The sequence below is a fragment of the Capricornis sumatraensis genome, chromosome 9, assembly GCF_032405125.1.
Source record: "Capricornis sumatraensis isolate serow.1 chromosome 9, serow.2, whole genome shotgun sequence".
In the NCBI taxonomy this organism is placed as follows: Eukaryota; Metazoa; Chordata; class Mammalia; order Artiodactyla; family Bovidae; genus Capricornis; species Capricornis sumatraensis.
In genome coordinates, this window is record NC_091077.1 from 15,483,183 (window position 1) to 15,508,645 (window position 25,463).

Here is a 25,463-nt window from a genome sequence, read left to right on the forward strand (position 1 = left end):
GTCCTGACTAGGTTACCAATCTGTTGCCACCAGAATCTCAACCTCAGTGAGGAGACCTTGTCCTTCTCCATAGACTCCACTCTGAGATCTCTACTGTCCCCAGTTCACCCAGTGGCCTGAGGTGTTACTTGGCTCCAAGTCAGCTCCCTCCCACAGTGATGTCCACGGCTTGTCCTGGCCAGTAGGAGCTGGGAAGCCAAAAAACCGTAATCTCCCACTGTTCTTACCTTCCCATTTAGTAATTATTCTTGAGTACATCTTAATTTGTTTAATGCCTTTAATCTGCAGAACCCTGAAGTGGGTTGTTTTTGACAACTCGCTGCTTTCGTGGTTGCCTCTTTGGAATGCATTTGCCAAGATACTCACGTGTCGTTTTGGAAGGCTGCTTTTGCAGGGGGCGATTCCATGGCTGTTCAGTGGTTAAGACTCAGAGCTTTCAACGTAGGAGGCATGGGTTCAATCCCTGGTAGGGGAACGAAGATCCCACATGCCACATGTGTGTGTGTGCTTAGTCGCTCAGTTGTGTCTGACTTTTTGTGACCCGTGGACTCAGGCTCCCCTATCCATGGAAGTGTCCAGGCAAGAATACTGGAGCGGGTTGCTATTTCTTCCTCCAGGGGATCTTCCCAACCCAGGGATAGAACCTGCATCTTTACCTGGAAAGCCACATGCCATATGGCAGAGCCAAAAAAAGAAAAACAAAGTACACATTTTTGTGCGTGAATGACTTTGACTTCATTTTAATAGATTTAGGTTTGTTTTAATGTTTACAGAAAATCAACTCACAAACCCTTGATTTCATAGTATTCAGACTGAGGCCAGTGTTAAAAAGAGTCCCTTGGTGAGGGATGGGGCGGATGGGAGAAGTATACGTGGAATTTGAACAGGAGAAAATACGTATCTGATGGGCTTCCCTGGTGGCCCAGTGGTTGAGAATCCACCTACCAATGCAGGAGACTTGGGTTTGATCCCTGGGTCAGGAAGTTCCCCTGGAGAAGGAAAATGGCAACCCACTCCAGTATTCTTGCCTGGGAAACCCCATGGACAGAGGAACCTGGCGGGTACAGTCCATGGGGTTGCAAAAGAGTCAGACATGACTTAGTGACTAAACAACATCGATGTGTCTAATTACAGTTTGTTGGGGAATGGATGGCAGAAAAATTCAGAATAATGTTGACTTGTTGGCCGTGAGCTCATGCCATGCCTCTCTCATGTCAAAGTCTGGAGTTGGTGTCTCAGTGTTGGAGAACAGCTTCTATCTTGCTACTTTCAGCATCACCTCATGACACAAGATGGCTGCTGGTGCTCCATCTATCCATTTCACATCCCAGCCATCAACGAGGAGACAAAGGGAAGGAGAAAGGCCTACCTATTCTTTAGAAATCCTCTCTGGAAGCATGGCCACACCTGTAGCTGCGCAGGAAGCTAAGAAACGCAGCCTATCTGGTGCCTGTGTGCCCTGCTAAAACTGTGGGCACATCACTTACCTGCTCACTGCCTACTTTGCATTGGTTAGCACCAGTCTTCAGATGAGTAGACAGGCACGGAGAAGAGAAAGACTTGCCCAAGGCTGCGTGGCCAGTCCTAGACCTGGTGGTTGTCAAGCTCTGTTCACCTTCCTCCCAAGTTGGGTGGTCATGGGTTTGAATTCTGGCCCTGCCGTGTCCAGGCTGTGTGGCTTTGGGCAGCTCTCTGCACCTCTGAGCCTACTAAGAGATAACCCAAAAACCTCTTGGAGGTTTCTGTTTTTCTTTGGGCGTTTTTGTTTTTTCTAGGGTGACAATGAAAAATAATTTTTCAGAGGAAAGAAAATGAAGGGAATCAAGAGGAACTCATTGAGCTGAACGTCCTCACTTGCAAAGCGAAGGGTGGTGGTGACCCAGGGACAAGTGGGCTGTGGTAAGGGCGAGAGGCCAGCCCCTGGCCTGGCTGTCCCACACTGACCTTGACTTGAGGTCCTGGAACCAGCCTGGCTGGCCCTCGTGTGGACGCTGGCCATGAACCAGGGACCTCCACCAACCTGAACTCCTGTCGCTCCTGGTGACAGCTGCTAACTGCCCTCCTGCAACCCCCACTGGCCTGTGCTTTCAGCACGCTTCTATCCAGACAGTCCTTTCCGCTCTATCTGTGTCCTGCTGGCCAGTGCCTTCCTCCCCCATTGATCCCAACAATCCTGTGGGGTGGGGGCCTTCCTTCCCATTTCACGGAGGACACAAGTGAAGCTCAGAGAGGTTGAGGCACTTGCCGAAGGCCACACAGATTTGGGCCCAGGTTTGTGGGGCCCAGGCGTGAACCCTTGGAGACTGGGACCTCTGAATCTGGAGGAAAGGCCCTGGGTCTGGCAGCGTAGCATGGCCCCTGGAAAGGGTGAACTGAGGAATGGAACACAGGTCTTGTGTCCTCAGTGGAGCAGGCAGGCAGGCCCCAACAAGACAGACAAGCAAGTTCTTCGGACTGGAATGCCAGATGGTCAGGGCATGATGGGAGTCCCTGGGGTGCCCTGGCACAGCCAGGACTGGGGGAAAGGCAGTCAGGAAAAATACGGAGCATCACGTGACAGACGGTCGCATTATCTCCCTCCCCACATGCACTTCTGGAACCTGGTAACTACATCGTGAAGGCCTGGAATCTAGGGGCTTCCCTGGTGGCACAGTGGATTAGAATCCACCTGCCAATGCAATGGACAGGTTTGATCCCTGGTCCGGGAGGATTCCACATGCTGCAAGGCAACTATGCCTGTGAGCCACAGTTACTGAAGCCTGTGTAATGGGAAGCCACCGCAATGGGAAGCCCACCCAGTGCAACGAAGAGGAGCCACTGCTCACTGAAGCCAGAGGAAGACCGTGAGCAGCAAAGAAGGCTAAGCACAGCCATAAATCAGTTTTGTCAGAAAAGAAAAGAATCTGAAAAAGAATAATAAGCATGTATGTATAACTGAGTCACTTTGCTGTACACTGAAACAACATTGTAAGTCAACTACCGTTGTTGTTCAGGTGCCAAGTCATGTCTGACACTTTGCGACCATGTGTACTGCAGCACACCAGGCTTCCCTGTCCTTCAGTATCTCCCCGAGTTTGCTCAAACTCATGTCCATTGAGTCAGTGATGCCATCCATCCAACCACCTCATCCTCTGTTGCCTCCTTCTCCTCTTGCCCCCAATCTTTCCCAGCATCAGGGTCTTTTCCAAAGAGTTGACTCTGCAACAGATGGAGCTTGAGGTTCAACAACAATCTTCCAGTGAATAAGGTTGATTTCCTTTAGAATTGACTGTTTGATCTCCTTGCAGTCCAAGTGATTTTCAGGAGTCCTCTAGCACCACAGTTTGAGAGCATCAATTCTTAAGCGCTCAGCCTTCTTTATGGTCCAACTCTCACATCCATACATGACTACTGGAAAAACCATAGCTTTGACTTTATGATCCTTTGTTGGCAAAGTGATATCTCTGCTTTTTAATACACTGTCTAGGTCTGTCATAGATTTTCTTCCAACGAGCAAGTCTTTTAATTTCATGGCTGCAGTGATGAAATTAAAAGTCTTTTAATTTCACCATCTGCAGTGATTTTGGAGCCCAAGAAAATAGTCTCACGTTTCCACTTTTCCCCATCTATTTGCCATGAAGTGATGGGACTGGATGCCATGATCTTCATTTTTTGAATATTGAGTTTTAAGCCAGATTTTTCACTCTCCTCTTTCACCTTCATCAAGAGGCTCTTTAGTTCCTCTTCACTTTCTGCCATTAAAGTGGTATTATCCGCATACTTAAATTTAAAAAACCTGATGTAGGAGAGTGACTGGATCTAGAAATTAATTAAAGAGAACTAGACAAGACAGTGTATTGGGGCGGGGTGGAGGGGGAAGGACATGGAATCTAGTTCTTTTTCCCTTGACTTTGGCTTGGGACTCTGATAAGCAGTGGAATGCAGTAGAAGTGACACTCTGCCTGCTAAGAAGGGGTCATACAAAGCACCACAGCTTGCTGGGATACTCCCTCTTGAAGCCCTCATCTGTCATGCAACAGCCCAAATGCCTAGAAGCCACCGTGTTGTGAGAAAGCACAAATAAGCCCATGCCAAGCCCACAAGAGGGGCAAACCCCCAGCTGTGGGCGCCCACCCGGCTGAGCCCTTCCCATTTTCCTGATGCAAAGAAACCACAAGAGAGAATAAACTGAATGTTATGTCAAGCCACTGAGCTGTACCATGATGGTTTTTCTACACAGTGATAGCAACTGGAACATCCTAAAACAATTTTTCACATGACATGGGTCTAATTAAGCTGACATGGAAAGGACTTTCCTGGTGGTCAAGTAGTTAAGAATCTGCCTGCCAATGCAGGGACATAGGTTTGATCCCTGGTCCAGGAAGATTCCACATGATGTGGGGCAGCTAAGCCCGTGCACCACAACTACTGAGCTCGAATTCTAGAGCCCCTGCTGCTGCTGCTGCTAAGTCGCTTCAGTCGTGTCCGACTCTGCGACCCCAGAGACGGCAGCCCACCAGGCTCCCCCGTCCCTCGGATTCTCCAGGCAAGAACACTGGAGTGGGTTGCCATTTCCTTCTCCAATGCATGAAAGTGAAAAGTGAAAGGGAAGTCGCTCAGTCGTGTCTGACTCTTAGCGACCCCATGGACTGCAGCCTACCAGGCTCCTCTCCATGGGAGTTTCCAGGCAAGAGTACTGGAGTGGGGTGCCATTCTAGGTCCCCATGCTCTGCAACAACAGAAGCCACAGCAATGAGAAGCCACTGCAATGAGCCACCGCATCGCAACTAGAGAGTAGCCCCCACTCACTTCAACTAGAGAAGCCCTCTCGCAAGAACAAACCCAGCACAGCCAAAAATAAAACAGAAAGCTAACATGGAAAGATCTGTAGAACAATGCTAAGGCTAGAAAAGCAAGCTGCATAATGAAATGTCCAGCAAGATGCCTTTTCTGGGCACATACACAGGATCGCATATATTTGTTGTGGGCCATGTCACTGCCACATAGACATTTAGAGAAATATATTTGTCAGGATATACCCCCAAACACACTATATCTTGAACAGCTGGAAGCAGGGGACAAGAAGAGGGAGTTGGGAGCTTCTCCAAGTCCTGAGCTTCTAGACACATGTCCTTTTATGGCTGTTTATTTATTTTTTAGTTTTTAGGGTTTTTTTTTTAGGTTTGTTGGTTTTTTTGGGGTTTTTTTGGGGTCACAGGATGCAGCATGCAGGATCTTAATTCCCTGACCAAGGAACGAACCTTCACTCCCTGCATTGGAAGCGTGGAGTCTAAGCCACTGGACTGCCAAAGGAAGTCCCCACATGTCCCATTTCTTGATTCCTCACCAATGCTTAATTCACCAGAATAGTTGGTTTCTAGTTTGTCATGGTTGCAAAGATTTCTGCTTCACTGAGGCCATTTGTATCTTCTGGAGCATTAATACTGACAAGGTGCCCAAAGCCCAGCTCATTACGTTCCCACCTGATTCTGCTGCTGTGTCCCCATCTCTTAGGTGGCTCCAATGGCCCCAGGAAATCTAAGTCACTCTCATCCCTTCCCCTCAGCCTCCTCCATCCTGCTCGTCCCCAGGTCAGCGCATCTTCCTCTCAAAGTGTATTCAGTCCACCCACCTCTTCTCCGCCCTTGGCCTCTACCTGATCCACCACCACCGCCATCTCTGGTCTGCACCAGTGTGGCCCTCCCTGCTTCCCCACCCTCACTTCCCACCAGGAGTTTTTCCCACATGGCCAGAGACTTCTAAACCCCAACTCCTGAGCGCACACAGGGCTCTGATCATCTGAGCCTGGCAAACCTTCCTAAGCCTCAGCCACGCTGAAATTTCACACTGCACACTTACAGGTGTTTGCACATGTGTGTCCCTCTTCCTGTCACATCTCACCTGGCGAGTCTCCTTCCTCTGAGCCTCATCTCAAATGTCACTTTCCTGCCCCTTCTCACCTTTTGTTGACAATCTAGGGGAGGAATTATGTAGGCCCTCCCTGCAAGAATCCTCGGAATGTCTGTTTCCAAAACATATTCTCAAGACACCTGTGAAAGCTTGTTGATAAGTAACTAACAGGAGGGGGATGAGAAAGAAATGCTAGCTTGTTTGCTTTCTGTTCGCTGTTTTTCTTCAAAAGGCTCACAGAAGAATGACAAAAAAGAAATATGAATGTGTGTATGTGGGGGAGAAAAGAGCTTCCCTGGTGGCTCAGCAAGGCAGGAGATGCAGGAGACGCAGGTTCGATCCCTAGGTTGGGAAGATGCCCTGGAGGAGGAAATGACAACCATTATTCTTGCCTGGGAAGTCCCAGGGACAGAGGTGCCTGAGCTACAGTGGGCTACAGTCCCTGGAGTCTCAAAGACTTCTACCAACTGTGTGTGCACGCACATACATGAAAAAAAGAATAACTATTTCAACCACCAAGTAAAGGCAAATTAAAACCAAATAAAGGCAAATTAAAACAATGATGAAATCTTTATTTTTGTTTGGCTTCAGTTCAGTTCAGTAGCTCAGTCGTGTCCAACTCTTTGCAACCCCATGAACGGTGGCATGCCAGGCCTCCCTGTCTATCACCAGCTCCCAGAGTTCACCCAAACCCATGTTCATTGAGTTGCTGATGCCATCCAACCATCTCATCCTCTGTCGTCCCCTTCTCCTCCTGCCCTCAATCTTTCCCAGCATCAGGGTCTTTGAAAATTATTAAAGATTTTTAAGTGATAACGGAATGTTGGCAAGGTGGTAAAAAGGCGGCCCCTTATATCCTGGTCTGGGCTGTGGAGTCCATACCACAGTCACAGGTGTGAAACCTTGTACCAAGGCCACTGATGTGGCGCCAGAACCAAGGTCTTCTCCGGAACCAACTGAGACCCATTGTGACCACTGCCAAGAGCCCCCCTGATCCCAGAGAGCTCGCTGACCCCATACGAGGTAAAAATACCCACCCTAACCAATCACCTAATGCCACTCTTCCAGCAGGAATTTTCTTTGTCTTGAGGCTATCAAAATTGGCTCCTAACCCATGAAAAGTCTCACCTCTTCCTGGTCTTTCAGGAGATTGCCCTGAAAGATAAGCACCCCACCCTTATCTCTGCTCTTTATTTTTCATAAACTCACTCTTTTCCGAAACACTCTGTGTCTGGAATTTTTTTCCAACTTGTGCTCAGACTATGACAGGTGCCTGGATGTGGCTTTCTAAAAAACAATTTGAGGAGCTTCCCTGACAGTTCACTTGTTAAGACTCCACGCTTCCACAGCAGGGGCGTGGGTTCAATCCCTGGTCAGGGAACTAAGAGCCCATACGTCATACAGCGTGGCAAAAAAATTAAAAAGCAATTTGACAAAATGACCTAAATATGTTTAGACCCTTTCCTCAGGAATTTCTTTTACAGAAATCATTAGGGATACAAAGGTATTAATACATGTACAGGTATCATTTCCATGTTTTTGGTGGAAATGAAAGGGCACAACAATGAGGCATTGGTGATACCTGCTAAGATTTACCTGGAAGATACTGAAAAGTCATTAAACATCATAACAGAGACAGCCAAAAATAAACACTCCTTGAAAAACAGGGTGTTGAGGTCAAAACCAGGGTACTGTGAATGCCCTCTGTACTCAAAACCCCCAGAGGGGTGGGCAAAACACCTAAGCCATCCTTCTGACCCAACCCCTGGACACACGTCTAGCCTCACCCCATATAAAGAACAAGCAACGGAGCCTGTTACTTGTTCTCACTCCCCCCAGCTGCAGCAGGGGCCACAGTGAATCCTTGTCTGAGTTTCTTTTCTGGCCTCTAGTCAATTTCTGGGCTTCCCTGATGGTTCAGATGGTAAAGAATCTGCCTGCAATGCAGGAAACCTGGGTTCAGTTCCTGAGTCATAAAAAACCCCTGGAAAAGAGAATGACAACCCATGACTAACACTTTTAATTTCTACTGATTGGATATGGTGAAGAACCTTGGTCAGGAACAATAGCAGCTAATGCCATTTCCTCCTGTGATGCAGGTACTAATCTCAATAAGCAACAATCATCCTCACATCTGTTTGATGCCTGAGGAGATCAATCAAGGTCACCCAGGAAGTGGCGAAACTGAGGTTTGTGCTCAGAACGGGTGGTTCTCCACCCACAACCCACAAAATCAAGGCAAGGGTAAAACACTTGGTCAGAAGGTCCCTGGGCTTCCCTGGTGGCTCAGTGGTAAAGAATCCACCTGCTAAGAAGGGGACATGGGTTCAATCCCTGGTCCAGAAAGATCCCACATGCCTTGGAATAACTAACTCCATGCACCACAACTACGGAGCCAGTGCTATAGAGCCTCAGAGCCACAAGAAGAGAAACCGAGGCAATGAGAAGCGCGAGCACCTCAATGAAGAGTAGCCCCTGCTTACCCAGCCTAGAGAGAGCTCGTGCACAGCAACGAAGGCCCAGCGCCACCAAAAATAACATAAATAAATCATGAATGAACAAATGAGTAAATCTTTAAAAAAAAATGGTCCCTGGAAGGCAGGTGGTATTTTTACTTGGATCAGTTTATATCAGTTAGCATCAACTTCAGCTGCATACTGTAAAAGAGCAATGAATTTCCAGACTTCTCTGGTGGTGCTGTGGCTAAGATGCCATGCTCCCAATGCAAAGGGCAGGAGTTTGATCCCTGGTCAGGGAACTAGTTCCACTACACCAAAACTAAAAGATTCCGCATGCCACAATGAGATCTCGAATGCCTGAGCAGCAACGAAGTCCCAACTCAGCCAAAAAATAAATAAATAAACTTTTTTTTTTAAAGTATTGAATTTTAGGATTTCCCTGGTAGTCCAGTCTTTGAGATTATGTGTTTCCAAAGCAAGGGGTGTGGGTTCATCCCTGGTCAGGGAATTAAGATCCCACATGCTCCACAGCCAAAACAACTAAAGTTTCCAAATAAAATAAAAATTGAATTAAAATATGATCAAAACATGATAGAAGAAAATAAAATTGTATTTTCACCAGGGCAGAAATGTCCACCTACTTCATTGGTCTTGGGACTACCACTAGCAGCAAGGGATTCTGGGAAATAATTTTAACTGGGCACATTATAGCCTGAAACAGGATTGAGATTCTATAAATAAAAGGAAAGAAATGTAAAACGGTGCAGCTGCTGTGGAAAATAGCATGGAGATTCCTCAATCAATTAAAAATAGATATAATCCAGCAACTGACTTCTAGATATATATACACCCAAAAGAATTGAAAGTAGGGACTCAAAAGAGATTTTCACACCCATGTTCATAGTAACATGATTCACCACAGCCATAAAAGGCAACCCAAGTGTCCATCAGTGGATGAATGAACAAAATGTGGTGTATGTATACCAAGCAATATCATTCAGCCTTAAAAGGAAGGCAGTTCAGACACATGCTACAGTATGGATGAACCCTGAGGTTACCATGCTCACTGAAATAAACCAGTCACAAAAAGACCTATACTGGATGCCTCCACTTATATTAGGTGTATGTGTGTGTGTGTGTGTGCGTTCAGTCACGTCCGACTCTTTGCAACCCCATGGACTGTAAAACCTGCCAGGCTCCTCTGTCCTTGGAATGTTCCAGGCAAGAATACTGGAGTGGGTTGCCATTTCCTTCTCCAGCAGATCTTCCCAACCCAAGGATCGAATCTGCGTCTCTTGCATCTCTTGCATTGGCAGTCGGATTCTTTACCACTGAGCCATCTGTAAAGTTCCTATTAGGTCCCTAAAGGAGTCAATTTCATAGAGACAGGAAGCTGAATGATGAGGATGGGGAGTTGGTATTTAGTGGGGACAGAGTTTCAGTTTTGCAAGATGAAAGGGTCTTGGAGATGGATGGTGGTGATGGTTGGACAACAATGTGAATGTACTTAATGTCACTGAAATGCACATTTCCTTTTTTTTTTTCCCCACGTGTGGAATCTTAGTTTTCCAACCAGGGATCAAACCCACATCTCCTGCAGTGAAAGTGCAGAGTCTTAACCACTGGCTGCAGTCGTGCCGACTCTGTGCGACCCCATAGATGGCAGCCCACCAGGTTCCCCCGTCCCTGGGATTCTCCAGGCAAGAAAACTGGAGTGGGTCGCCATTTCCTTCTCCAATGTATGAAAGAGAAAAGTGAAAGTGAAGTTGCTCAGTCGTGTCTGACCCTCAGGACTCCATGGACTGCAGCCTACCAGGCTCCTCCAACAGTGGGATTTTCCAGGCAAGAGTACTGGAGTGGCTTGCCATTGCCTTCTCTGCTTAACCACCGGAGCTCCAGGGAACTCTCTAAACTGCACCTTTCAGATGGTTAGTATAGTACATTTTATATATTATGTGCATTTTAGCATAAGTATTAATTAATTAAATTTTTAAGTAAAAAGGAAAGATGCAAAAGGAGAATGCTCTATTTGCAGGCAGCTCACTGTGGCCAGAGCACCTGTACTCAGGTAACGTCTCCCCCTGACCCAAGACGAACATTTGCCATCTATGCAGCTGAGGAGGACAGAGCCCAGATTCAGGGCAGGGCAGCAGGGTGGCTGTGCATCCTAAGATGCTGAACTGGAAGAGCAGGCTTCTGTAGGGATTTCTGATGGGTTGTTTCTTCCTGAATTCTCATAGATTCCTGGCAGTGGGGAGAGAGTGGCCTGAAAGATCTGAGAGGCTGTGCTGCCCTTGACATTGACTCAGGCCGTGGCTGACGTCAGAGGCTAAGGGAGCCAAGGTTACACATGTGGCTTGCAGCAGCTTTTGGCAAGTTTCTTCCCTCTTTCTTTCTTTTTTCTTTCTCTTCCTTCCATCCCCCCTTTCTTTCCTTCTTTCTTTATCTCTTTTTTATTTCTTTTCTTCTTTCTTTTCTTTTCCCCTTCCTCCCTTTTTTCCCTCCCTCCTTCCGTTCTTCCTATTTTTTTTCTTTCTTTTTAAATATTTAAGCACGGCAAAAGACACACAACGGGGACTTCCTTGGTGGTCCAGTGGTTAATGCAGGTTCAGGGAATGTGGGTTTGATCTGTGATTGGGGAGTTAAGATTCCACCTACTCTGCAGTGCTGCCAAAAGATTAAAAAAAAAAAAAGACACATAAAATTTCCCATCTTCATCATTTTAAGTGCACCATTCAGGCACATCACATGCATGCACATTTTCAACCAGCGCCACCATGCATCTCCAAAGTATTTCCATCTTCCCCGACTTCAGTTGTCTCCCTACTAAAAAATAACTCCCCAGTCCCCCTCCTTCAGCCCCTAGAAACCATCATCTTACTTTCTCCTCTATAGAAATTTGACTCCTTCTAGAGACCTCCTGAGGGCTTCCCTGGTGGCTCAGCTGGTAAAGAATCTGCCTGCAATGCAGGAGACCTGGGTTTGATCCCTGGGTTGGGAAGATCCTCTGGAGAAGGGAAAGGCTACCCAATCCAGTATTCTGGCCTGGAGAATTCTATGGACAGTATAGTTCTTGGGGTCGCAAAGAGTTAGACACAACTGAATGACTTTCACTTTCACAGAGACCTCCTGAAGGTGGAATCTTACAGCATTTGTCGTGACTGGTTTATTTCACTTTTTTCTTAATCACACAAGTAATAAGCAATACAGGCATGCCTCATTTTATTATGCTTCATTTATTTTTTAATATTTATTTAGTTATTTGACTGCCCCAGATCTTAGTTGCAGAACGTGGGATCTAGTTCCCTGACGAGGGATGGAACCCAGATCCCCTGCATTGGGAGCATGAAGTCTTAGCCACTGGACCACCAGGGACATCCACTATGCTTCAACTTATCGTGCTTTGCAGACACTACAAATTTTTTACAAACTGAAGTTTTGTGGCAAGTCTATAATCACTATCTTCCAACAGCCCTTCCCCATAAATGCCTGGCCTACCAGCCTCCCCTGCTCTCCCCATCCCCACCAGAATGGTGTATCTGGCACCACTGATAAACCTGCATTGACGTGTCTACATCACCCAGAGTCCATAGTTGATATTAGGGATCACTGTGTTGCACAGTCTATGGGTTTGGATAAGACATCCTGGAATGTGAAGTCAAGTGGGCCTTAGAAAGCATCACTATGAACAAAGCTAGTGGAGGTGATGGAATTCCAGTTGAGCTATTTCAAATCCTGAAAGATGATGCTGTGAAAGTGTTGCACTCAATATGCCAGCAAATTTGGAAAACTCAGCAGTGGCCACAGGACTGGAAAAGGTCAATTTTCATTCCAATCCCAAAGAAAGGCAATGCCAAAGAATGCTCAAACTATCGCACAATTGCACTCATCTCACACGCTAGTAAAGAAATGCCCAAAATTCTCCAAGCCAGGCTTCAGCAATACATGAACTGGAAACTCCCTGATGTTCAAGCCGGTTTTAGAAAAAGCAAAGGAACCTGAGATCAAATTGCCAACATCCGCTGGATCATGGAAAAAGCAAGAGAGTTCCAGAAAAACATCTATTTCTGCTTTATTGACTATGCCAAAGCCTTTGACTGTGTGGACCACAATAAACTGTGGAAAATTCTGAAAGAGATGGGAATATCAGACCACCTGACCTGCCTCTTGAGAAACCTATACGCAGATCAGGAAGTAACAGTTAAAACTGGACAGGGAACAACAGACTGGTTCCAAATAGGAAAAGCAGTACGTCAAGGCTGTATATTGTCACCCTGCTTATTTAACTTCTATGCAGAGTACATTATGAGAAACACTGGGCTGGAAGAAGCACAAGCTGGAATCAAGATTGCAGGGAGAAATATCAATAACCTCAGATATGCAGATGACACCACCCTTATGGCAGAAAGTGAAGAGGAACTAAAAAGCCTCTTGATGAAAGTGAAAGAGGAGAGTGAAAAAGTTGGCCTAAAGCTCAACATTCAGAAAATGAAGATGATGGCATCTGGTCCCATCACTTCATGGAAAAAGATGGGGAAACGGTGGAAACAGTGGGTGACTGAACTGAACTGATACACACATCCTGCCCTGTTCTCTCTCCTGCAGTCCTTGATGATGAGGTGGTGTCACAGTTAATTCTGAACCTCCCCAACTACGGATCCGGGGCTTTTGCCATGTTCTCAATATGAGTTTGCTTTCAAGTCTGTGGTTCTTCTTGAAAGAAAGGAGTGGCGGGCCAGGACAAATTTGAGTTATGAATGATCAAAATCCCATCAAACCAGTCAATCCTAAAGGAAATCAACCCTGAATATTCATAAGACTGATGCTGAAACTAAAGCTCCAATACTCTGGTCATCTGATTTGAAGAGCTGACTCACTGGAAAAGACCCTGATGCTGGGAAAGATAGAATGCAGGAGGAGAAGGGGACGACAGAGGACAAGATGGTTGGATGGCATCACTGACTCAGTGGATGTGAGTTTGAGGAAGCTCCGGGAGATGGTGAAGGACAGGCAAGCCTGGCGTGCTGCAGTCCATGGGATCGCAGAGAGTCAGACAATGACTGAGCAACTGAACAAGAACAACAGCGGAATTCAGAAGCAGGGCATCTATAATGCTGTTGGCAGGCACATCAAAAATAATATCACTTATTTTCACTTATCTATTTAGCCCTTACTACATGTATGGATGTGAGAGTTGGACTATAAAGAAAGCTGAGCGCCAAAGAATTGATGCTTTCAAACAGTGGTGTTGGAGAAGACTCTTGAGAGTCCCTTGGACAGCAAGGAGATCCAACCCATCCATCCTAAAGGAGATCAGTCCTGGGTGTTCATTGGAGGGACTGATGTTGAAGCTGAAACTCCAGTACTTTGGCCACCTCATGCAAAGAGCTGACTCATTGGAAAAGACCCTGATGCTGGGAAAGATTGAGGGCAGGAGGAGAAGGGGACAACAGAGGATGAGATGGTTGGATGGCATCACCGACTCAATGGACATGGGTTTGGGTGGACTCCGGGAGTTGGTGATGGACAAGGAGGCCTGGCGTGCTGCAGGTCATGGGGTCGCAAAGAGTCAGACACCACTGAGCGACTGAACTGACTGACTGCTAGGCACTAGAGATACTAACTATATAATATTGTCTCTGCCCTCACATGGCTTATAGGCATCTTATGGAGATAAACGGATGGCTACAGCGTCAAGTCTGGTCTCTAAACGCACCCATTGGGAGGCACCAAGGCACCTGTGGTTACTCGCCCTCTCTGACTGCTGAGTTCTGTTTCAAAGGCAGCTATGAAGACTCACCTTAGCCAAAAGACCAAGGTCTTTTGGGTGGAGACCAATTTTGGTCTGAGCCTCCTGGTGACTTAGAGAGGTGGAAACCTGGATAAAGGGCATCAGAACGAGGAAAACACGTGCCTTGGGTTTAGACGATTTTGTAAGCCTAGGGACTTTTAGATGAAGTGGATTCCATGGAAGGTTTGTTTTTAAGTGCCTGTGAGGAAGAAAGTTTCCCCTAAAGAGAAGAGTGATGAAAAACAGAAGATGTCATTGCAAAGACAGGCAAAACTAAACCAAGGAACCAACGCACTATGGTCATTATGTGCCAAACAAGCACGGCTCCACTATGTGTCCAACTCTGCAGCCCCATGGACTGAGGCCGGCCAGGCTCCTCTGTCCACAGGGTTCTCCAGGCAAGAAAACTGAAGTGGGTTGCCATGCCCTTCTTCAAGGGATCTTCCTGACCCTGGGATTGAACCTGTGTCTCTTATGTCTCCTGCACTGGCAAGTGGGTTCACTGCCACTAAAGCTACCTGGGAAGCCCCCAGTTGCATATATATATATACATATATATATGAGATGGTTGGATGGCAATAACGACTCAGTAGACATGAGTGTGAGGAAACTCCGGGAGTTGCTGATGGACAGGGAGGCCTGGCGTGCTGCAGTCCATGGGGTCACAAAGAGTTTTACACGACTGAGCGACGGAACTGAACTGAACTGAGACATATGCGTGACACATATATATAATCATTTATATATAAAATCATTGTATATATAATCCTTTAGAACTTCCCTCATGGCACAGTGGATGGGAATCTGCCTGCCAATGCTGGGGACATGGGTTTGATCCCTGGTCTCAGAATATTCCACATGCCATGGGGAGCAACTACTGTGCCACACACATGGAGCCCGTGTGCCACAGCTACTGAAGCCCACGCTATCGTGCCCAGGAGCTGCAACTACGGAGCCCACATGCCGCAGCTCCTGAAGCTGACTTGCCTAGAGCCCGTGCTCTGCAGCAGGAGAAGCCGCCGAAAAACTCCGAGCATGTGCTTGCTCCGGCAGCACATATACTAAAACTGGACCGATACAGAGAAGATTAGCATGGCCCCTGCGCAAGGATGACGGGCAAATTCGTGAAGCATTCCATATTTTTAGCAAATGAAACAATTGACAAAGGATTAATTCCCAAAATATACAAGCAGCTCATACAACTCAATACCAGAAAAACAAACAACCCAAGCAAAAAGTGGGAAAAAGACCTAAACAGACATTTATCCAAAGAAGACATACAGATGTCTTCTTGCTGAAAAGATGCTCAACATCACTCATTATTAGAGAAATGCAAATCAAAACTACAATGATATATCACCTCACACTGATCAGAATGGCCATCATCAAAAAGTCTGCAAACAATAAATGCTGGAGAGGGTGTGGAGAAAAGGGAACACACTTACACTGTTGGTGGGGGTGTAAATTGATACAGCCACTATGGAAGAAGGTATGGAGATTCCTTAAAAAACTAGGAATAAAACCACAATATGACCCAGTAGTCCCACTCCTAGGCATATACCCTGAGGAAACCAAAACTGAAAAAGAGACATGTATTCCATTGTTCATTGCAGCACTGCTTACAATAGCCAGAACATGGAAGCAACCTAGATGCCCATCAACAGATGAATGGATAAAGAAGTTGTGGTACATATGCACAATGGAATATTACTCAGCCTTAAAAAGGAATGGATTTGAGTCCATTCTAATGAGGTGGATGAACCTAGAACCTATTATACAGAGTGAAGTAAGTCAGAAAGACAAAAGATAAATATTGTATTCTAACGCATATATACAGAATCTAGAAAAATGGTACTAAAGAATTTATTTACAGGGCAGCAATGGAGAAACAGACATAGAGAATAGACTTATGGACGTGGGGAGAGGGGAGCAGAGGGTGAGATGTATGGAAAGAGTAATGTGGGAACTTAGATTACCATATGTAAAATAGACAGCCAATGGGAATTTGCTGTATGGCTGAGGAAACTCAAACAGGGATTCTTTATCAACCTAGAGGGGTGGGATGGGGAAGGAGATGGGAGGGAGGTTCAAAAGGGAGGGGATATGTGTATACCTATGGCTGATTCATTTGGAGAAGGCAATGGGACCCCACTCCAGTGGGGAAAACCCCATGGACGGAGGAGCCTGGTAGGCTGCAGTCCATGGAGTCGTGAATAGTCGGACACGACTGAGCAACTTCACTTTCACTTTTCACTTTCATGCTTTGGAGAAGGAAATGGCAACCCACTCCAGTATTCTTGCCTAGAGAATCCCAGGGATGGGGGAGCCTGGTGGGCTGTCGTCTATGGGGTCGCACAGAGTTGGACACGACTGAAGCGACTTAGCGGCAGTAGCATGGCTGATTCATGCTGAGGTTTGACAGAAAACAACAAAATTCTGTACAGCAATTATCCTTCAATAAAAAGATAAATTAATTTTTTAAAAAAAGTCTGAGCACTGCAACAAGGAGCAGCTCCTGTTTGCTGCAACTGGAGAAAGTCCAGGCATAGCAAAAGACCCAGTAGAGTCAAAAGTAAAAATAAATAAAACACACAACAGTGCTATATATAATTATTTATATAAGTAATCATTTTATATAATCATTATATATATATATATATATAAGGCATTGGCAACCCACTCCAGTACCCTCGTCTGGAAAATCCCATGGACAGAGGAGCCTGGTAGGCTGCAGTCCATGGGGTCTCGAGCAGTCATACACGACTGAGAGACTTCACTTTCACTTTTCATTTTCATGCATTGGAGAAGGCAATGGCAACCCACTCCAGTGTTCTTGACTGGAGAATCCTAGGGACGGTGGAGCCTGGTGGGCTGCAGTCCATGGGGTCCCACAGAGTCGAATACGACTGAAGCGACTTAGCAGCATATATATATATATAAATTTACTTAATCCTCACAAGAACCCTGAGTAAGTTACAGAAGAGCATATGAAGGCTCCAAGAAGTAGAGAAATTTAAACAGCGTGACTCCATCCTCGGGGCAATATATGCTTTTGTGGCAGGAACACAAAGGACCTTGAAATTTCTGCAGACAGATTAAAGGGAGACCTGGGTAAAACTGTCCCAGAATTCTTGCCCAGGCTTGAGCCCTCCAGGAATGTTCTTTTCAGGGTTTTTGTAGCCCTTTTCCAGGCCTGTCCCTATATCTCCATACAACTAGCTCTGAACACATGTTAAGTAAGCTGAGTCCTCTCTGGAAGACAGTCTCTTCCTGGTAACCCTTTCCAGGGCTGTTGAGCAGAACAAGCCACCTACCACCAGATGGATCAGAGAAAGCTGGGCTTGCAACAGAAACTGAGTCTGTGAGGTCTCGTAAGTTTTCAGAAGAGAAATCAAACCTAGTGCTCCTGACTTTGAGGGGGGAAAAAAAGGAGCATATGTTATATGTTATAAGGAATGGAATGGAGGGTGACACATTCATAAATGTTGCAACTCCCAGAACTTGCCCATCCTTGTCAATTTCTGCAGGTAAGATTATTCATGATTTCATTTTGACCCTGACACTGAACCTGCCAAGGGAAGTAGGCATTACTTTCTCCCTGGTTTTTACCTCCTTCCCCCACCCTGCCCTCTCATCCGCTGCCTTGAGGCTTATGGGATCTCACTTCCCTGACCAGGTATGGAACCCACTCCCTCTTCAGTGAAAACATGGCATCCTAACCACTTGACCATGAGGGAAGTCCCAGTGTCCCATTTTTTTAATTGGCAAAGCTAAGGGACTCGCCCAAATTCTGTATGATTCACAAGCTGGGGCTCTATACTGCCAGACACTGTAAATTTCTTCTCCTGGATTAATCACTGTTTTTCTTTCTGAGAGTTCAATTATCTCCTCTCTGCCTCTTCTGCCTTCTCTCCTGGGTTTCTCCCAAAGCCTGCTGAGAGGGTAGTACGCCTGCCAACCTCAGACTGTAAAACCTCAGAGAACTCTGCTCCTTCCAGAGAGAACCCTCCCAAACTGCCAGACCCTTTGTAGGAGGGCTTTTTGGCAAGGGACCCTGGCAAGTTCATCAATCTCCACCAAAGAGACACCCTGATTCTTAAAAGCTGTTCACCATCAGCTCTTGGTGGTTTCGGCATTCAGGTTCAGCTCTGAAATCTCTAGTTTGTTTTGATTTGGCTTTGGGGAGAGGAAGTGGCCATGGCCACTCTGTTTGTTCAACCCTTTCTCTGAATAAGATAAATCAATATTTATGTCCAGACCCCATGTATGAGGTCAGTTGATTTCAGAGATGTTTTGGCCCATAATTCATCCAAGTGCTGGATCCCACAAAACAAAATCAGTCTTTGCCAGTACTTTTCTGATGATTTTATTTAAATGCATCACTGATAACAGTTTTATGGGGAAATTTGGAAGAACCCTCTAAAACTATATATGATGAAACAGTTAAAATCTATAAACAATTCCTAGGCAAGTAGAGAAAAGTGGTGGAGGTTAAGTTTCCAACATCTCTAGTTTTTGGTTTTGAGTCAGAGGGGAGATGTCATTAGCCAATTAGACGATTTGGAAGGGCAGATCGAATCTTCTTTGGGCACCAAAGGGAACATAACAATTAAAATTTGAGAGAAATTTAAAGGAGATGCGGGATTTCATTTTGAGGGTGGGCATGGGGGCGGCTCAGCTCTTTCTGCGACAAACCCTGTAGCCTGTCCGGGACCAGCTTTGGAAAGAACTGGAATCTGAATCAGGGCTTCATGGGTTAAGGAGCCCATGTCACATCGGCCGTTTGTAACTCCTCCTCTCCAAACTCCTCCTCCCACAGTGAGGTGAAGATATTTGAAAATCACCCCACTGCAAACTCCTCCCTCTCCGGGAAACCTCACATAGAAATGCTGCATATGACTGGGGACCCGCGTGCAGTCGCGTCCTGGCCGCGCGAAGCCCGGATTGCCAGAGCGGTCACTGCCAGCGGACAGCGGCCTGGGCCGGGACGTGACAAGCGGAGGCTGGGATCATGAGGCTCGCGGGCTGGGGACTGCGCTGGGCCATCGCCCTGCTCATCGCTGCGGGGGAGGCTGCAGGTGAGGCTGGCTCCGGAAGCCCGCGCGGGATAGGGGTGAACTCCTGAATTTGGGGAGCCCCTTGGTATTTTGGGGGGCCGGCGGGAGAGAAAATGAAAAATCATTCAATCCATGGAAGACGTGGGAAAATGACACAAAGTCCTTCCCCAATGGCTGGACTGGGAAAAGGGTTCTGGGGATAGGTGTCTGAGGGGTCTGGGAGGGAAACGCGACGCGGCTTTCCCTACAAGTATCCCCACAATGGGGGACCACTCCCCTTTTCTTAGAGCCTGGTACGCTTTAGGAGGAGGTACTCCCAGAGTTATTCCAGGGGTGAGACGGACCCGAAAACCGGCTGCTCAGCCTGGAGGCGCTACGGGCGGTCCTCCACATCGTCTCACCCTCAGGGGTTACGGCGGCGGTCAAGTTGGCTTTGTGCTTCCCAACGGCGCTGCTGCCTCTGGAAGCGGAGCGGGACTCGTCTAACCTGCACCAAGCTTCCGCCCTTAGCCTCCTCCTCCAGCCCCGCCTTCAGCCCTGTGGGCCCTCCCCCGAGCTCCCATTGGGCGCCATTCGAACAGGCGAGCCTCGAGCCACACCCCTTGGCCAATGGGAGGCGGTGGTTGCTGAGGCCCGGGCGGGGCGGGGTGGAGCTGGCGCACGCCACGCGCCTCACCTACATCTCCGTGAGGATGTCGAAGGCTAGTCCTTCAGGGCTCCCGTCACAAATGATGCGACAAGTCCCGGGCCCCTGGAGAAACTCTGCAAGCATAGATGAGGTGCCCGCTGAGCGCTTGAGCCCCGCTCGGCCAATGCCTGTTTCCTCCTCTATCTGCAATGATGCCTTCGTACCCACTTTGTCCTCGGGAGCTTCTCTGACCCCGCCCGACTGGGACCAGTTCGCAGACGTGACCCCCAGGCCACCTTCAAGGCCTCAGTTCCTTCCCAGTCTGAAACGTTGCCCAGAAACTCTAGTCCTTCCCGGATCGGACGTGAAGGACACTTAATGGAGACTTTCATCCGTGCCTGGGCAGGGACCGAGAGTTGGGGACCGAATGGAACCCTTTGGGGTTGCCTTGTTTGTTCATAGGCGCTAAAATGAGTTCAGTTGAGCTGCTCTCATGACAACATGACAACCTTTCATTTTAGGGGGTTTGAATTTTAGATTTGAGCAAGAGGCTGCTGCTGCTGCTGCAAGAGGCTAGTTGGTGCAATATCCTGTTATCCAGTGGCTGAGGGAGACATTTGACCTCGCCCTGGATAATAAAGAAATGGTCCTTTTCCAACTTAACAACCAGCTGGGCCTAGAAAAGTATTGGAATTGTCCCATGAACAGGATGCAGGAAGCTTTTTTTTTAATGGGGGGGAGGGGTTTCTTTGAGCAGAGAACTTTGAACTCTTGGAATCAGTACCTGTGACACACACATCGCAGTTTCCTCTGGGAGGAAAGGAAGGAGGATTTCAGCCACATGGCAGAGGGTTATTGTAATAATTCAGCCATTGGGTTGTGTGAAGCAGAGGGATGGTGGCTTGGAAAAGAGACAGTTGATGAGCCTGTATTTCACACAGAGATCCACTCCTTCTTTAAGAGGATATTAACGGCAGTGAAGTTTCATTAAGCAAGATATGTTGCTTCAGTTTCCTTTTTCACTGGGCAGCTTGAGGATCTGATGTATTTTGGTTCTCAAGGAGGCTCTGAGTCCGGGTGTGTTCCCCAAACTCCTGAGAGTGAGTGGGCAGCTATTAAATATCTGCCTGCAGTGTGGGAGACCTGGGTTCAATCCCTGAGTCCAGAAGATCCCTGGAAAAGGACATGGCAACCCACTCCAGTATTCTACTGTGTATTCCACTAAGTATCTACTCTGGCATTAACTTCATGATAGACATCTGTAGCAGCCCTGGCTACTCCAGTTTGCCCCGAGGGGCGGGAATTTCTTGTCTGTTTATTTTGGGAATGGTAGTAATTGGAATCTTAATTGCTTGCTTTCCTTTAGCCAAATCAAAGTCAATTAATTGACAGTTGGGTGAGGGGTATCAGATATGCCAGGGACACACCCAAATTCAGAAAGTAGAGTGTTCCTACTAAGTTGTGTCTGCTTTAACAGAGGATAAGATGGTTAGATAGCACCACTGACTCAAGAGACATGAATCTGAGCAAATTCTGGGAGATAGCAGAGAACAGAGGATCCTGGCATGCTGCAATCCATGAGATCAGGAAGAGTTGGACACAATTTAGTCATTGAACAACTGCTTTAACAACAAGCCCCAGGGGGATTCACTGGTCATTGTCAGGCATATTTATCTTTCAGGGCAACACTCACTAAAGATAGGGAGAATGTTTCTGAGACTGCAAACCTTTAAGAGAAATATCTGCCTCATTCTGTCTTTCTAGGGCATTCCGCTCATATCTGTAGGGTTCCTGCCCTAATAAGACCCAATTCCAGATGCCTTTTTTGCTCAGTGCTTTGATTGCCTTTCACATTCCACATTCAGTATGTTAACAGCATCCACAATCTGCTCCGCTGTCTAGCAAGTAACCATGTGTTGCTAAGACACCATGCAAGTAGTCAGCAGTGAAGAGTGATAGAAACTGGCTACCCCTCAAAGGAGCAGACGACAAAACTACCACGGAGATCACCTCCAGGGAAAATACCTTGGTGGTCCCTCTTGTGGGAAAGAGCACGGGTAAAAGGATTTTTCATTCATTTTCTGGTAAGACTCTTAGCTTCAGCCATTTTTTTCTTTTATTAAGATTTTTTTGGTGTGGAACATCTCTTTTTGAAAGTCTTTATTGAATTTGTTATGATGTTGCTTCTGTTTTATGTTTTGGTTTTTTTGGCTCTGAGGTCTGTGGGATCTTAGCTTCCCAACTAGGGATTGAACCCACATCCCTTGCACTGGAAAGCGAGGTCCCAACAACTGGACTGCCAGGGAAGACCCAGGCCATTTCTTTTTCAAGAAAGTGATTCCAAGTATTTATTTTTTTATTTTTTATTTTTTTTTTGGTCCATGCCTCTCATCTTGTAGGATCTTAGTTCCCAGGCCCTGGCAGTGAAAGCTGCTGCTACTGCTAAGTCACTTCAGTGGTGTCCGACTCTGTGTGACTCCATAGACAGCAGCCCACCAGGCTCCCCCGTCTCTGGGATTCTCCAGGCAAGAACACTGGAGTGGGTTGCCATTTCCTTCAATTATGAAAGTGAACAGTGAAAGTGAAGTCGCTCAGTCGTGTCCGACCCTCAGTGACCCCATGGACTGCAGCCTACCAGGCTCCTCCATCCATGGGATTTGCCAGGCAAGAGTACTGGAGTGGGGTGCCATTCACTGAGCCCTAACCTCAGGACCACCAGGGAATTCCCTCCATGTATTATTTTGGTTTTCCTGAACAACCACTATCTTCAGTATCCGCGGAAGGAAAACCTTGAAAGCATTTACCACCTCATATGTGTGCTGGCGAAAAAGCAGAAATGTATATTCTCCTTTTCTGTTTCGATAACCTTGTTCCTGATTCCTCGCCCGTGACAGGAGAGGTCTACGGGCTAGAGTTTCGATTGTTTTCTGTTTTTGCGGGGGAGAGGGATGTTGCTTATGTAATTTTAGCCATCCCCAGTATGAGGAGTTATGGGATGTGGTGCTCTGGTTTGCTTTTGCTGAAATTCAACTGAAACTGACATACAAAACCCAAACCTTGCTTGTGGAACTGGGAGGAAATAAGAAAGAGCTGTTTGTTTCTTTGGGCTGTGGTGTTTGAAGTAGGACTAGTTCTGACTCCTTGGTCAGGTCGGGGTTGCCCACTGCTGGGACACCTATCTTGAGGTGCTCTCCTGGGTCCTCACCGTCATTTATCCTCGGCCATATGAGCAAGGCCACGAGACATTTCCTAGCTGACTGCTGTTGGTAATGGTGAAATCCATTCACTTTTCATTCAGACGTTACAGCTGATGGCCAGCTGGATGAACAGCTGCTCAGGGAGAAATATGTAGTAGTAGGCTCTTCTTGTTGGTAAGGTCTTCAGCCATCTATGACAAGAAAATATTTGATTAACTGTTGCCCAGGGGAGGGCTCGTTGGTGTCCAGGGAAGGAGGTTGTTGTTCTTTCCCTCTCTTACTTTTGTTAATATTGTAATTTTTATTTTTGGCTGTGCTGGATCTTTGTTGCGAGGTGGGGGCCCTCTAGTTTGTGGGCTTCATTGCAGAATGTGGGATGTTAGTTCCCCAGTCAGGGATCGGACCCAGCGCCCCTGCATTGGGAGTGCAGAGTGCAGAGGACCACTAGAGAAGATCCTCTTTATCCCTATTTAAAGGGCTTTAAGATGGTTTAATGTTTCTAGCCTTTCCAGGAGGGCTTCCCTGGTGGCTTAGACGGTAAAGAATCTGGCTGCAATGCAGGAGACCTGGGTTTGATTCCTGGGTTGGGAAGATCCCCTGGAGAAGGAAATGGCAACCCCCTCCAGTATTCTTGCCTGGAGAATCCCATGGACACAGGAGCCTGGTGGGGTACAGTTCATGGCGTTGCAAAAGAGTTGGACACGACTGAGCGACTAACACTTTCATTTTTGCACTTTCAAAATGATTTAATATTTTTAGCCTTTCCAGTAGCACATTCTGCGTGTGAGATGGTTCCTTGGGCAAAGTGGATTAGCAATGATTGAAACTGCCATCTCCTGGCTGGGAGAGCAGATGGCAGAAGTTCCTCCTCCAGAATCCTCCTCCTCTGTAGAGAATGTCCCTTGCCTGAACTTCCTTTTTTTTTTTAACTTTTTTTCTGAGAGTCCTGGAATTTTGATTGCGGGAACCCAGAAGTGAGTCATTTCCTTTTTCAGGCATAATCACAATTCAGCTGTGAGTCAGTGGATGTGGGCTATATTGCAGAGGCACCTCAGAGGGCGATGTCCTGTCTGGATCAGTAGCTGGGCGGTGCATTATCAGTCTGTCTTCTGATAGCGGCAGATTCTAGAGCTCAGCTCATTTGAATCTCCTGAGCTCTCCACTGGGGTTACCTCCAGCTTGGTCTCTTTGTAAGTTCAGTTACCCAGTTCTGTTGATGCTTCTAAACACTCCTTGTATGTATTTCTCTCTTTATCACCTATAGCCTCCTCCACCCCTCCACTCATCTCTCTCCTAACCTCACTTGACTGTTCCTCTGGGTAGGAACACCGGACAATGAGCTTTGAAGACCCAGAATTTGTTTATTTTGAATTAAAGGTGCAATTGACATACTATAAAATCGGCAGATAAGAGTTCAGTGAGTTGTGATAGACATCTACTTCCGTGTAGCCACCTCTCATTAGGACCTAGAGGACTTCTCTCCCCCGAGGAAGTTCCCAGCTCTCTTCAGCTTACTCACCTGCCAGACACAGACCAGAGGCACCTCTAATCTGATTTCTGTCATTGCGAAAAGTGAAAGTGTTAGTCACTCAGTTGTGCTGACTCTTTTCAACCCCATGGACCCACCAGGCTCCTCTGTCCATGAGATTCTCCAGGCAAGAATACTGGAGTGGGCTGCCAGTTCCTTCTCCAGGGGATTTTCCCGACCCAGGGATCAAACCTGCGTCTCCTGCATTGCAGGCAGACTCTTTACGCCTCAGCCGCCAGGAAAGCCCAGTTTCTATCATTATCGGTTAGTTGTGCCTGAGCTAGAACAGCACATGAATAGTATGTACTTGAGCAAAAGAAACTGGACAGGGAATTCCCTGACTGTCCAGTGGTTAGGACTCCGAGCTTCCACTGTAGCGGGCAGAAGCTTGATTCCTGGTTGAGGAATTAAGATCCCACAAACCACACTGCTCAGTGGGAAAAAAAAAAGCTTTGGACCTTTTTGAACTTGACATTGTTATACACCTGTGTTAATAATTCTTCTAGGTCCCAGGGACTTTGCACTTTAAAATTTGACAGATTCTGCCCTGTTGCCCTCCGAAGAGATGAAACTAGAAGAGTTCCACTTTTCCAAAATCTTTGCCCAGTAATATGATGGACCTGTCTCTGATTGGGGCATACCAGCTGAACAAATCTTGTTTTGACTCAGGCCTTGGGCTCTGATGGTTTCACGCTGAAAGGAAGAAAAAGACATTCCTTACTCTCCAGGAATTTAAATCTAGGCTGGGGGACTTGGTAAACAAATGCTTTCGATCTTGTATGTTAGGAGTGAGAAATGGGTGTTTTAGGAGCTCTTGTATGCGTGCGTGCTAAACCACTTCCAGTTGTGTCCAACTCTTTGCGACCCCGTGGACTGTAGCCTGCCAACCTCCTCTGTCCATGGGATTCTCCAGG

At 46.9% G+C, this 25,463-nt stretch overlaps 1 protein-coding gene and 1 non-coding gene across 3 annotated transcripts in view; both read left to right on the forward strand.

Moving 5' to 3' along the window:
• The first annotated feature begins 15,176 nt into the window (after positions 1-15,176).
• On the forward strand, positions 15,177-15,283 carry LOC138086748 (U6 spliceosomal RNA). The gene has a single exon (XR_011145444.1). It is a non-coding gene; the product is annotated as a U6 spliceosomal RNA (small nuclear RNA).
• A 3,799-nt stretch (positions 15,284-19,082) lies between these two features.
• Positions 19,083-25,463, forward strand: part of LDLR (low density lipoprotein receptor) — a 34,389-nt gene continuing 28,008 nt past the window's right edge. For both annotated transcript variants that reach the window (XM_068981323.1, XM_068981324.1), the window contains exon 1: positions 19,083-19,217. In XM_068981323.1, coding sequence (XP_068837424.1) covers positions 19,151-19,217 — 67 coding nt within the window. In that variant the 5' untranslated portion in view covers positions 19,083-19,150. The remainder of the gene's footprint in view (positions 19,218-25,463) is intronic.